The sequence below is a fragment of the Onychostoma macrolepis genome, chromosome 24 (genome assembly GCF_012432095.1).
Source record: "Onychostoma macrolepis isolate SWU-2019 chromosome 24, ASM1243209v1, whole genome shotgun sequence".
In the NCBI taxonomy this organism is placed as follows: Eukaryota; Metazoa; Chordata; class Actinopteri; order Cypriniformes; family Cyprinidae; genus Onychostoma; species Onychostoma macrolepis.
The window spans coordinates 20933355-20944909 of NC_081178.1; the positions used below are offsets into that span (position 1 = coordinate 20933355).

The 11555-nt window shown below is 35.8% G+C and overlaps 1 protein-coding gene across 3 annotated transcripts in view; it reads left to right on the forward strand.

Moving 5' to 3' along the window:
- Window positions 1-11555, forward strand: part of dpp6a (dipeptidyl-peptidase 6a) — a 316212-nt gene that overhangs the window by 301230 nt on the left and 3427 nt on the right. For all 3 annotated transcript variants that reach the window (XM_058765855.1, XM_058765854.1, XM_058765856.1), the window contains 8 exons: window positions 1390-1488; window positions 1582-1651; window positions 4789-4983; window positions 5216-5270; window positions 5880-5979; window positions 9466-9524; window positions 9606-9678; window positions 9761-9834. In XM_058765855.1, the coding sequence (XP_058621838.1) occupies window positions 1390-1488; window positions 1582-1651; window positions 4789-4983; window positions 5216-5270; window positions 5880-5979; window positions 9466-9524; window positions 9606-9678; window positions 9761-9834 (725 nt within the window). The remainder of the gene's footprint in view (window positions 1-1389; window positions 1489-1581; window positions 1652-4788; window positions 4984-5215; window positions 5271-5879; window positions 5980-9465; window positions 9525-9605; window positions 9679-9760; window positions 9835-11555) is intronic.

Below are 11555 nucleotides of genomic sequence, written 5' to 3' on the forward strand. Positions count from 1 at the left end.
TTAATCTAGAGTTCTTACCCTGTCATTACAGATGTTTTTCCCATCCATTCCCTTCTCTGCCAGGTCCATTCAGTAAATGCTAAATGTGCCACCAAGGTCAAATTCAGATGACTTACATATGGATCCTTCTCTGTATTGACATAAAAATCATTGCTGTTTTTCAAATGTGTGGCTACGTCAATAGCATTGGTGCAATGGGAGCAAGTGTGCTTTGTGAGGCTTGAGTCTGAGCAGGCACTGATAAGCCTGTCTTAAAACGAAACCCTCAACCGCAATGTGCTCTTAATTGTTACGTGCACTTCCAAGACTCTATCGCTGCTGCTCAGAATGGAAGGTCTCCATGTTTACAGCAGCCACCGTGATATCTGCTCTATTTAGTCGCTCTCTATCAGGAAAGCCAGCTGCTCACTGGTCTCTCACAACCTCTGAACATCTACAACTGTTAATCCTGCAACTGTTTCTCGTTTATGTCCCAGAGCAATTAGCTACTCATTTCCTCAGGTTTGAGGAGGTTTTGTGAGTGCTTGCAGATGCTTAGTTTGAGATAAACAATGCATTTGCCTTGACTTGGTTCATAGCTTGGGAATAGCTCCCAAAAATCAAATTTGTGTCATGATTTAGTCAATAATTCAATAATTATCCACCCTCATTCCACACCAGTGTAAGTTTCTACAAGGTTTTCTATAAGGAGATGTTTAGCAGAATGTTCACACTGCTCTTTATTATTAAACCATATACACTAACCTAAAAAAAAAAACTTATTAAACCTAACCTAAAGGAATATTTGATATTAATACAAGTTAAGCTCAATCGACAATATTTGTGGCTTGCATCTCCTTTTCTTTAAAATAAATGATTGAAAAATACATTTGAAGCTTATAATTTTATAAAAGCATTTACATTAATTATTCTGTTAAAAACATCAGCTATCAATTTGTTCTTGTCATTTACAGACATTTTAAGATTTTAGGCATAATGTCATGGCAACATAGAAATATATTAGACATGATAAAAGTTTAGCACATGCATAGACAATTACGCTGCTAACAAAGAAACAATGGAATGAAATTATTATCAAAATAAGAGTCTTAGAACAAAACTAGTCATAACAATGCTGTTGTAACACTGAGTATTTTATAAATTATAAATTGGCCCTATGTACTACCATTGTAAGTGCCGGCAATGCACAATCACATAATCACCGTTACACCACAAGTGTTGCATATATACAGTATATAGACAAAGGTTATATCAGTGATTACAAATGTTGGTACAATGTTTAAAAGAGATTTGAGAGCTATAATGGAGGGCAAGATTTTGGAGTGTGAGCAGCATGAACACGAGGAACTGTTTTTAATCACACAATGATTGGTTTGTTTCTTTCCGCAGAGGTGCGTGACATCGAGTTGAATCTGAACTTGAGGAGAACGGTGAACTCGATGCAGATGCCAAAAGTGGAATACAGAGATATAAACTTAGAGGATTACAGTATGTTATCTAAACTGTGTTCAAATTCTGGTGTTTAAGAAGGATATTAATATAATAGAGATGCAGATGAATGTCTTTGATTGTCATACACAGGCCTTAGCATGCAGATCCTGAAACCTGCAGGCTTCATAGACACCTTACACTACCCGCTTCTGCTCCTCGTGTGAGTACATATCAATATCTGCAACATTTTCTTCATTTCCTTACAGGCCCTTTGCCTTTCTGCACAACCACAAACAAACCTTTGTTAACACTTTTTTTTGGGGGGGGGGTCTCTTAACTAGTTGCTTATTAGCATGCATATTACTAGAATATTAGCCATTTTTTTGTAATTAAGCACATATTAATGCCTTATTCTACATGACCTTATTCTACATCCCTAATCCTACCCAATACCTAAACTTGACAACTACCTTACTAACTATTAATAAACAGCCAATTAGGAATTTATTGAGTGAAAAGTCGTTGTTAATAGTGAATAAGTGTTCCCTATACTAAAGTGTTACCAAACCTTTTTATGTAAAAATATGTCAGTGTTCCAAATAGTTTCTCTGAACTCCCTAATGAATCTCCATCTGGGTTGGATCCCTCATTAAAAAAAGTCATAATCTTCACTTCTCTTGCATGTTATTATTTCCCCGAGTCCTACTTATAACGTCAGTCAAGGTTTCTTGCACCCAAAATCTAATTTAGTTGTTACCCTATTTTCCACTCTTTCTCACATTAATTTGCTGCTGAAAGTTTTATATAAGTAAATTAATCTTGCATGATTGTCTAAAAATAGTGATATACACCAATTTTTGGCTATTTTTAGAATAGAGCTGTGCCAGATTGATCAGTTAAGATTAATCCTTTTTGTATTAATTAATGTAATATAAAAATAAAAGTGAAAAATTACATTATATTTCAATTTAAATGTTTAAATTCACTTTTTTTAAGAAAATATATTATAATGTATTGTACTATATCTGAATAGGCCAATAAAACCCATAACGGTCAATGTCATGCCAAGCTGCTGCATACCAAATATGTGTCATTAATATATATATACATATATATACATATACATAATATAGGGGCGGTCAGATGTTAACATGCTCATCGTTGAGACGATTTCTAGTCATTTTTGCAATTAAGTTTGAATAAATGGCCCAGGGAGGAAGCTTTGAATCATGAACTTTAGAGTTGGCCTGTAGAACATTGAGCTTTATTATATTAAAGACCAAATCCTGTTTTCCATGATATAAGCCCTTTAAAGCGTGTGCTGCAGGTCATCCTATTAACACACAAGCAGCAGTTCCTTTCCCGCTCCCTGTTCCTGCGCTGTGCTTCAGGTCTCATCAAGAGTAACTCTGAAATGGACTTTAGTCAGTGCTATTAATCTTGTCTTTTCAGCCGTACACTTTCAGCCACTGTAATTATACCACAAATGATTTCACCTGCAGCCCGCCTTCAATTAACCCACTGCACACATCATACAAACCGCAGCAGACAATCACCTGGGTTCTCTATAGAGTCTATATTGTGTGTTAGGAATATAGCGGCTGTCTCAAAACCCAGTGAGCTGCCTACCTACCCTTGTAAAAGAGAAGTACACTTTAGCATACTTTTAAAAAATAATACTATTGTTACTTAAATACTTTAAAGGAATATATTGTAATACAGTATAAAAGAATATAGTTAAGTGTGAAATGAATGTACTGTATGAATGTAAAATTAAAAGGAATAGTTCACCCAAAAATGAACATTTGCTAAAATTTACTCTCAGGGCTATTCAGGATATAGATGAGTTTGTTTCTTCATCAGAACAGATTTGGAGAAACTTAGCATTACATCACTTGCTCACCAATGGATGGGTGCCGTCAGAATGAGAGTCCAACAGCTGATAAAAACATCACAGTAATCCACAAGTAATCCACACAACTCTAGTCCATCGATTAACATCTTGTGAAGTGAAAAGCTTGCGTTTGTAATCATTGTTTAACTTCAAACCATTGTTTCTGGAGTCCTCTATCCATAATACTGCTTTTCTATTGAAAGAGTCATCTTGCCTGAATCAGGAGAGAAATATGCACGATCAAGCACTGTTCACAAGTGAAAACAGTCCAAAACAGTTCTAAACAAATATGTTGGTGGCTTTTGACAATAGAGGATGGAATTTTTCACCGGAGAAAGCATTATTATGGGTTATGGATTTGTATTTTGGCCAGAAGCAATGGTTTAAAGTTAAAACACCTTGGGCCCTATTTTAACGATCTAAGCGCATGGTCTAAAGCGCACGGCGCAGGTGCACTTAGGGCGTTTCCGAATCCACTTTTGCTAGTATAATGACAGGAAAAACGGTCGGCGTGGTCTAAAAGGGTTATCCCTATTCTCTTAATGAGTAATGGGTGTGTTTTGGGGCATGACATGCAATAAACCAATCAGAGTCTCATCTCCCATTCCCTTTAAGAGCCAGTTGCGCTCGCGCCATGGCGGATTCGCTATTTAAACGGGGAAATTTTAAGGCGCACAGACTGAACGCGTCTCCAGAGAACAAACGGATCTGCTCATGCGCGAGCAAATAGGTAGGCTAATTCCGATACACGCAATGACTATCCATTATGACATTTTTATGTTTATGTAGCCTACACAATAATATTCTTTTACACTGTAATCATTTAATTTTTAATAGTTGGCATGTTTGTGTGCTGCTGCGCATCCCTGTGTGTAATAAGCAAAGTGAACTTGCGTTGTGGACCCGCCCTTTTTAAAAAATAAAAATAAATAAAAACAATTATATATATATATATATATATATATTGCGCCATTGACTTTAGACCAGGTTTGAGTTGGTCTATGGCGCAGTCTATTTTCAGTTCCTCAAAATACCAACGTGCCAACAATGCGCCTGAACACACCTCATTTTTAGACTATCACGCCCATGGGCGCAGGACGGGAAAATGAGAACGGGTGTATGTGCCGGGTGTATGATAGGGACCAATATATTTATTACAAACACACAGCTTTTCACTTAACAAGACATTAAAGTACACTACAAATACTTAATACTATTAAGCAGACTTCTTTTTCACAAGGGTAGAAAACCATTTTTTTTGTAGAAAAAAAGGGTAGACACATTCTGATTAAGCGGACTGAAAATGCATTAAAATTCAGTCTGACTTGGAACATGATATCTCAGAGAATGTGGCTATCATTGCCATAAATGTTTTGTTAGTAAGCTGCTTACTAAATTTTGAGACAGTCTTAAACGTAAATGCTTGCTTTCTAAAGAAAACTCTCTCTCGTACTCTCTCTCAGAGATGGGACTCCAGGCAGTCAGTCGGTCTCAGAGCAGTTCCACATTGACTGGGCGTCAGTGCTGGTCAGCAGTTTTGGGGTGATTGCAGTGCGCTTTGACGGTAGTGGAAGTGGCTTCCAGGGGACTAACTTACTCCATAAGGTGCAACGCAGGCTGGGAATGTTCGAGGAGAAAGACCAGCTGGATGCCCTCAGGTAGTTGAGCAGCCATCTGCGTCCAACATGCAGTGAACATCCATCAGTGCCAACACACAGCTGCGTGCGCAGACACACATGTGATGCATCTCCTTAACCGCATGGCAGATTTAGATATACCACAGTCTGACTTCAATGAAACTCAGTGATATGACTGACACTGTGATTATTCTGTATGTGAGAAGGTCCAGCAAGTGTCAGACCATTTAACATTTTGTCTTGTGTCTTACAGTATTTTGATGCAGGAGCCGTATATTGACAAGACCAGAATTGGAGCTTTTGGGCAGGTAAATACTTGTGGTATTTTACTGTTATTACTTGTCCAGACAAGATAGCTTGTCATTTATGTACACAGATGTTTCTTTGCCTCTCTCATATTCACTGGAACACATAGCCCTGTTTCTAATCCTTGTAAATTGCCTCCTAACTGAAAAATAGAACTTGACTGATTTGTGACTGATTTAAACAATTAGATACAAAAAATAACACTTCCGAAATGTTATAAAATAACGCTACCCTGCTACACTGTCAGTGTGACCAATCCAACAGCATTTCTGATGATATGAGTCCACAGAGCCTGTCTGTTATTTTGGCACGTCAGTTAAACTCTTCCTCTCTCACTAACTTCAGCCATAAAGAAGAGCAGAACAAATTGGTTTTATGCAGTAAGAAGAACTTAATTGAGACCATCTACATTTCTGGCTACATGTTCGTTTTTGCCCATGCCTGTTTCTTTCCTCGAAAGATTGTCGTTTTTCAAAGGATTAATGAATGCATGTTCAAAGGCTGAATTCCTGCCTCACTTTAATGAGCACAGACCGTATCAGAAACTTCTGTAACTATTAATGAGAGTTGTGCTATCTCAGAGGTCTTGAGTTGAATATTTTGTGTTTCAGGTGTATGGAGGTTACGTCACCAGCCTTCTGCTCAGCTCTGAGGACTCCGTGCTCAAGTGCGCTGCAGTGCTCTCACCCATCACAGACTTTGCACTATATGGTATGGTTTGTGTGTGTGTGATTCTCTTATTAAGACAAATGGGGGATCACTGTCCTGCAGACTTTAGCTCCAAACAGTGTTGGGAAGGTTACTTTGGAAATGTAATAGGTTACAGATTACAAATTACCCCATTTGAAATAAGTAAATAAGTAGTGTAACTGATTACATTAGATTACTTTTAATTACTTTTCTAAATTTCTAACGAATCTTTTCAACTGTTATCATTGTGAAACATTTAAAACAGGCTGGGTTAATCTTATAGGACTCAACACTGATAACTGCCAGACTTTCAAAATATTTCTTCACTTGAATTAAGTTTATAATAATTTAATTTTAAAGCATGCAGCCACCACAAAATCAGACATCAGCATATATATATATATAGATATATATATATATAGATATATAGATATATATATTAGGGGTGTAACAATAAATCGATTAATGGATTCTCCCTTGAATCGATTCTGAACTTAGTTTTTAACAGCAGATGGCGCTCTAGGCTATAGTTTTTATCTGCACACTCAAATACTCACGAAGAAGACCGCTTGTGCATTCAACTGAGTGGTTATAATGCTTTTATGACGCAAGATTAATGTAAACACAACCCACTGTGAACACTCTTGTAATTCGCTTCAATCTTTTTGAACTTTATGAATGATTATTTTAAGTTCAAGTGGTGTGTGTGTAAGGAACTGAAAGCAAGCTGTTTCAAAAGCATGCAGTGCCATCTGCTGTTAAAACTAAGCTCAGAATCGATTTCAAAGAGAATTGCGATGCATTAGATTAATCGATTTATCGTTACACCCTTAATATATATATATATATATATATATATATATATATATATATATATACAGATTTAAAATCATAACTAGAAACCGTTTAATAGCTATACAGTTTTTGAAATCAAATATTTGCATAGCTATGACAGGAAACACTGGCATCTAACAATGTATGTGTGTGAAAATATTCACATGTAACCTCCTTTGTAATCATTAACATTTTCATAAGTAACGGATTACAGTTAAATTTATTTTGTAATTAAATTATGTGATTCCATTACATGTAACTAGTTACTCCCTAACACTGGCTCCAGCACACATGTCTGTCTGTTTCTAGTGATTGGCTTGGCCCTTGATTAGCTGTTTGAGTTGTTTAATTAGAGCTAGAGCTAAAGTCTGGTGGCCCTTCAGGAGACACCCTGGCTGCATTCGAAATCACATACTTCTCTGCTATATAATAGACAAAAAAAAAAAAAAAAACAGTACGTGAAAAAAAGCATGTCCGAATTCTCAGTACTCATAAAAGAGTAGGCAAAAAGTACCTGGATGACTTACTACTTCCAGCGTGATTCTGAAGTATGCGCATGATGGACACTTTACTGTCCCATGATTCCACACGAGAGGATCTGATGTTGGTAGGTCACATGACAATGACAACATGGCAAATGTAGTGCATTCAGATTACATTCATACTATATGGAATGTACTCTTTTGCAGTTAGCAATTAGTTATTGCGACTGACATGTCTTGTTAAGTGTTTTTAACCAAAATGCCACTAAAGTAAACAAAATGCCCCACAAATTCAAGATAAAGAGGCAAAAATTGGCCCTGCACAATTAAACAAAATCTATTATGGCTGTTGTGATTAAAATAAAATGTGAAAGTTAATGAAAAGTGTCAATTCGTGTAATTACGAGTCTGCACACGTTTTTTTTTTTGCAGCAGCAGCAGCAGCATTGAGCATTATAACCATTCACACACTTTTCTGTTGATATGGCTAATCACAGGCGTTAAGATTAGTCAGCGTGTTTTGCTTGCGCGCTCACTGACTGAATTCTGCTTGCAGATTCTCTTATCATATACAACAAATTGCAGATACAATGTGATTCATTTCGCAGTGATTACAACAAGAGTTTTTGCATAGCTTACACTAGACTGGACTAATGCCATACTGACAAGTTTGTTCAGAATATGTGACATTTTCCCAAACACCAAAAATGTTTTTACATTTGTATTCTATAAATCAACATTAATAATCATAATTACAATAACAAGAGCAATAATTGACAGTTATTTTGACATGATATTTCAGCTCTATTGTCCTGTTTATTTTTTTGTTAGGTTTTTTTTTTTTGCAATTACAATTAGGCTATAACAGATTGTTGTTATTGGTAAGAGTTTAAAGTATTCTGATTGATTTAAGAAATTGGTTAAATTTAAGTATTTGCCATTATGCAACTAATAACGTAATTCTAAAAATTGCCCTTATGAAAGTAAAAAAGTGGCCCTTTAAAACAATTCTGGGTTGAAATATTGGAAAGAAATATAAGACTTTACATCACAGGATAATTGTTGGTCGTTTAATATTCCTTGCATAAAACATTTGTGAAATATTAAATATTTAGCTACTTGCATCTTTCGTCACGCTCTTGCACTGTTAAAAACTGAAGCAATGTGCTGGTTAACAGTTAACAGCCAACCTTCTTGAGCTGTTAGACCGCTGAGGTGGAACAGCCTAAAAATATAACTTTTTAAAACTTTTTGTCATCCTATAACAACAAACAGAGCAGCATTAATATTAAATATTAGAGTGGACTACAGCTCCGCAGAGAGAAGAATAGAGATCTGTTTAGGTCCATCTGATCCTCAGATGTAGATATGAATATCTCAGTAAGCACAAGACATCTGTTGAAAGGATTTGAGCTTATTATTATGTGCAAACGACTATAAAAAGAGCAGATTCACATGCATTCTAAATCAAAACATCTGCTGAATGTCCTTTTAACATCCAGCAGGGAACGATTCACAAATGTTTTGTGGAAGACAAAGTACCCTAAAAAAAATGTCACCTTGCAAAATACGTGCATATGTGTGATATTATCAGGAATGGGGAATATCATCAAATTTCCCACCCCAGGTTTCTTCTGATTGCTTCTCCGTCGTTGTAAAACTGGCATTTGTGCACTGAGGTGACAGATGCTCTATTTGTAACTTGACGCAATATCTTGAAAACAGTGCAAGATGCTGAAAAAACAGTGAGATGTGATGCAAGATGTCACCAACAACTGAACCGACAATTAAAAAAAAACAGTACAGGTGCAATAATGCATCCTGTGCGAATGTCTCGTCGGTGGAGGAGGAGGAGGAGTGTCCGATTCATCATCCATTTCTATAGCTTCCTGTCTGTGCGTGGCAGTGGATCCCATCAGTATTCTGAGAGCAGGCAGGAAGACCGAAGCTCTCCAAGAACTCTAAAGGAACAGAGCGATGAAAAATGAAGCATGTGTGTGTTCATCATAAACAATACTTCACCTCTCACAGCGGCAACAGCACAGAAATCTGCTCATAAGTCAGCCGGTGCATCAGCGTGTATTGTGAAATGGCCGTGCGATGAGTTTTATCAAAGGAAATGCTCGGAAATTAACTCTGCCTGTGACAAATGTCACTGTTGACTGATACTGTTCTTATTTCCTGCTTTCAGCTTCAGCTTTCTCAGAGAGATATCTAGGCCCTCCCAAGCCAGATCGGAGGGCATACGAGGTACATTTCCTGTTTTATAATCTGTATTTTGTATTCACCGTACTGACAACACTTACGGTGTACTCTTTAATATTTCCTCAGATGGCCAACCTTGCATACAGAGCGTCTCAGTTCATCGATAAGAAGTTTTTAATCATTCATCCAACAGCAGATGGTACATTTCCTTTTCAATCCTTACAATGTCTTTGTAAAAGAAAGAACACTGTCAACTAACACGCATCTCATTTACCTTTTAGAAAAAGTTCATTTTCAGCACACAGCCAAATTCATCTCCAGGCTAATCAGTGAGAGAGCAAATTACACTCTGCAGGTAAGAGATCTTGAGAATTTCTTAGTTTAATTTTAGAGGCCATTTACACAGAACATGTTTTTGTGTTTAAAATGTGAGATGCAGGGTAGCGGAATAAACTCAAAGATCTTAAAATAAAAAAAATAAAAACATGTTTAAAGTTCTAAAAATGCAGCGCTCATGCTCTAAATGCTGGAAAAGATATGAGTGCAGTGGTCAAAGACATTCGTCAAGCGTATGTTTACATAAAAACAATGGCAAAGCAGGAAGAAGAATGCAAGAAACATTTGAAAACGGGAAACAGTCATTTTAAACATTTTAAGTAATTTTGTTGTGATTTCGTATTTTTATTAATATTTTTAATATATCTATAGTTTTATTCATTTTTTTATGGTAACACTTTGTTTTTAGGCGCCCTTGTTACAAATTACATGTACATAATATTATAATAACAATAAATTATGCATAATTGCATGCAAGTAACCCTAAGCCAAACCCTATGTAGTTAATTAATATTACTCAGTACTTAAATATATAATTACACTGTAACAAGGACACCTTAAAATAAAGTGTAACCATTTTTGTACATCACATTAAACTAAATGAAAATTAGATGTTTTCTTGGTAACTGGCTGAAATAAAATGTATATTTTTTATCATTTGTATTTAATTATATAAATTATAAATTTATAATATATATATATATATATATATATATATATATATAAAAAAATGGTTTTATTTTTAGTTAAAAGTGCTGTATGTATTTTTTTGACTGTGCTAAAGCATATAAATACCACAATATGTCTGCACATATTTAAGAAACATGCTAAGTTCACATCTCTTGGAACAGCTGATTTGCAACAGATAGTGTAGGCCAGAATGTGCCACCATTATAAGTTTAAGCGGCATTTTGCAAATATTACTTGTCCTAAACAGGTCTAATGCATGAATATAAGAGATATTCAAGATGAGGCAAGCATGGTGTTTCAGTCAGAGATTCAACAATATATTCAAAATATGTAAAAAACAAACAAAAAAAAAAACTATATTTAGTTAAATATAATGAACTTGTATGATGTGTAATGTAATCAATAACTATTATAATTCAAAATATAATCAATAAATAAAAACATTTTTAATTTTTTGCAAACTATACAGAGAATAAACCAACCAATCAAATCAGATTACTCACAGTGTTTAATGGGGGTTTGTGGTTTAGCACTTTAGCCATTATTAACATTCCATGGTAACATTGACTTCTCTAATTGGTTTCTCTTTAGGATAATAGGTATTGTAGTTCTTCACTGGAAATTCCGCAATTAAATGTTTTCAACACTGAATTTGAAAACACGCTTGTGTTTTGTTCAGAACCATATATCATCACATAACATCCTCAGAGCTGATGGCAGGAAAGGTTTATACGTCATTGTTAAAAATCAATTTCTCTATGGGATAAATGAATGGGGGTTTAACTGTACACCCTGCATCCATCTGTGAGCATGACGATGTTTGTCAAAGGTGTGTGAGGTCTGGGGTGACTGGATACTGAGCCTCTGAGCGGCTGCTGCCAGCAGTGGGATTAGACACACTCAATGCATGCAGCTCATTTAAACAGATTATACAGGCCACTCTCATGAGCCACACGCTGAATAATCCCATTATATTCCAGAACTAGGAGATTTTCTCTTTGCTTTCTGCTCCTTAATAGATTTGCTATTAATTACGGGCTGTTGAATGAC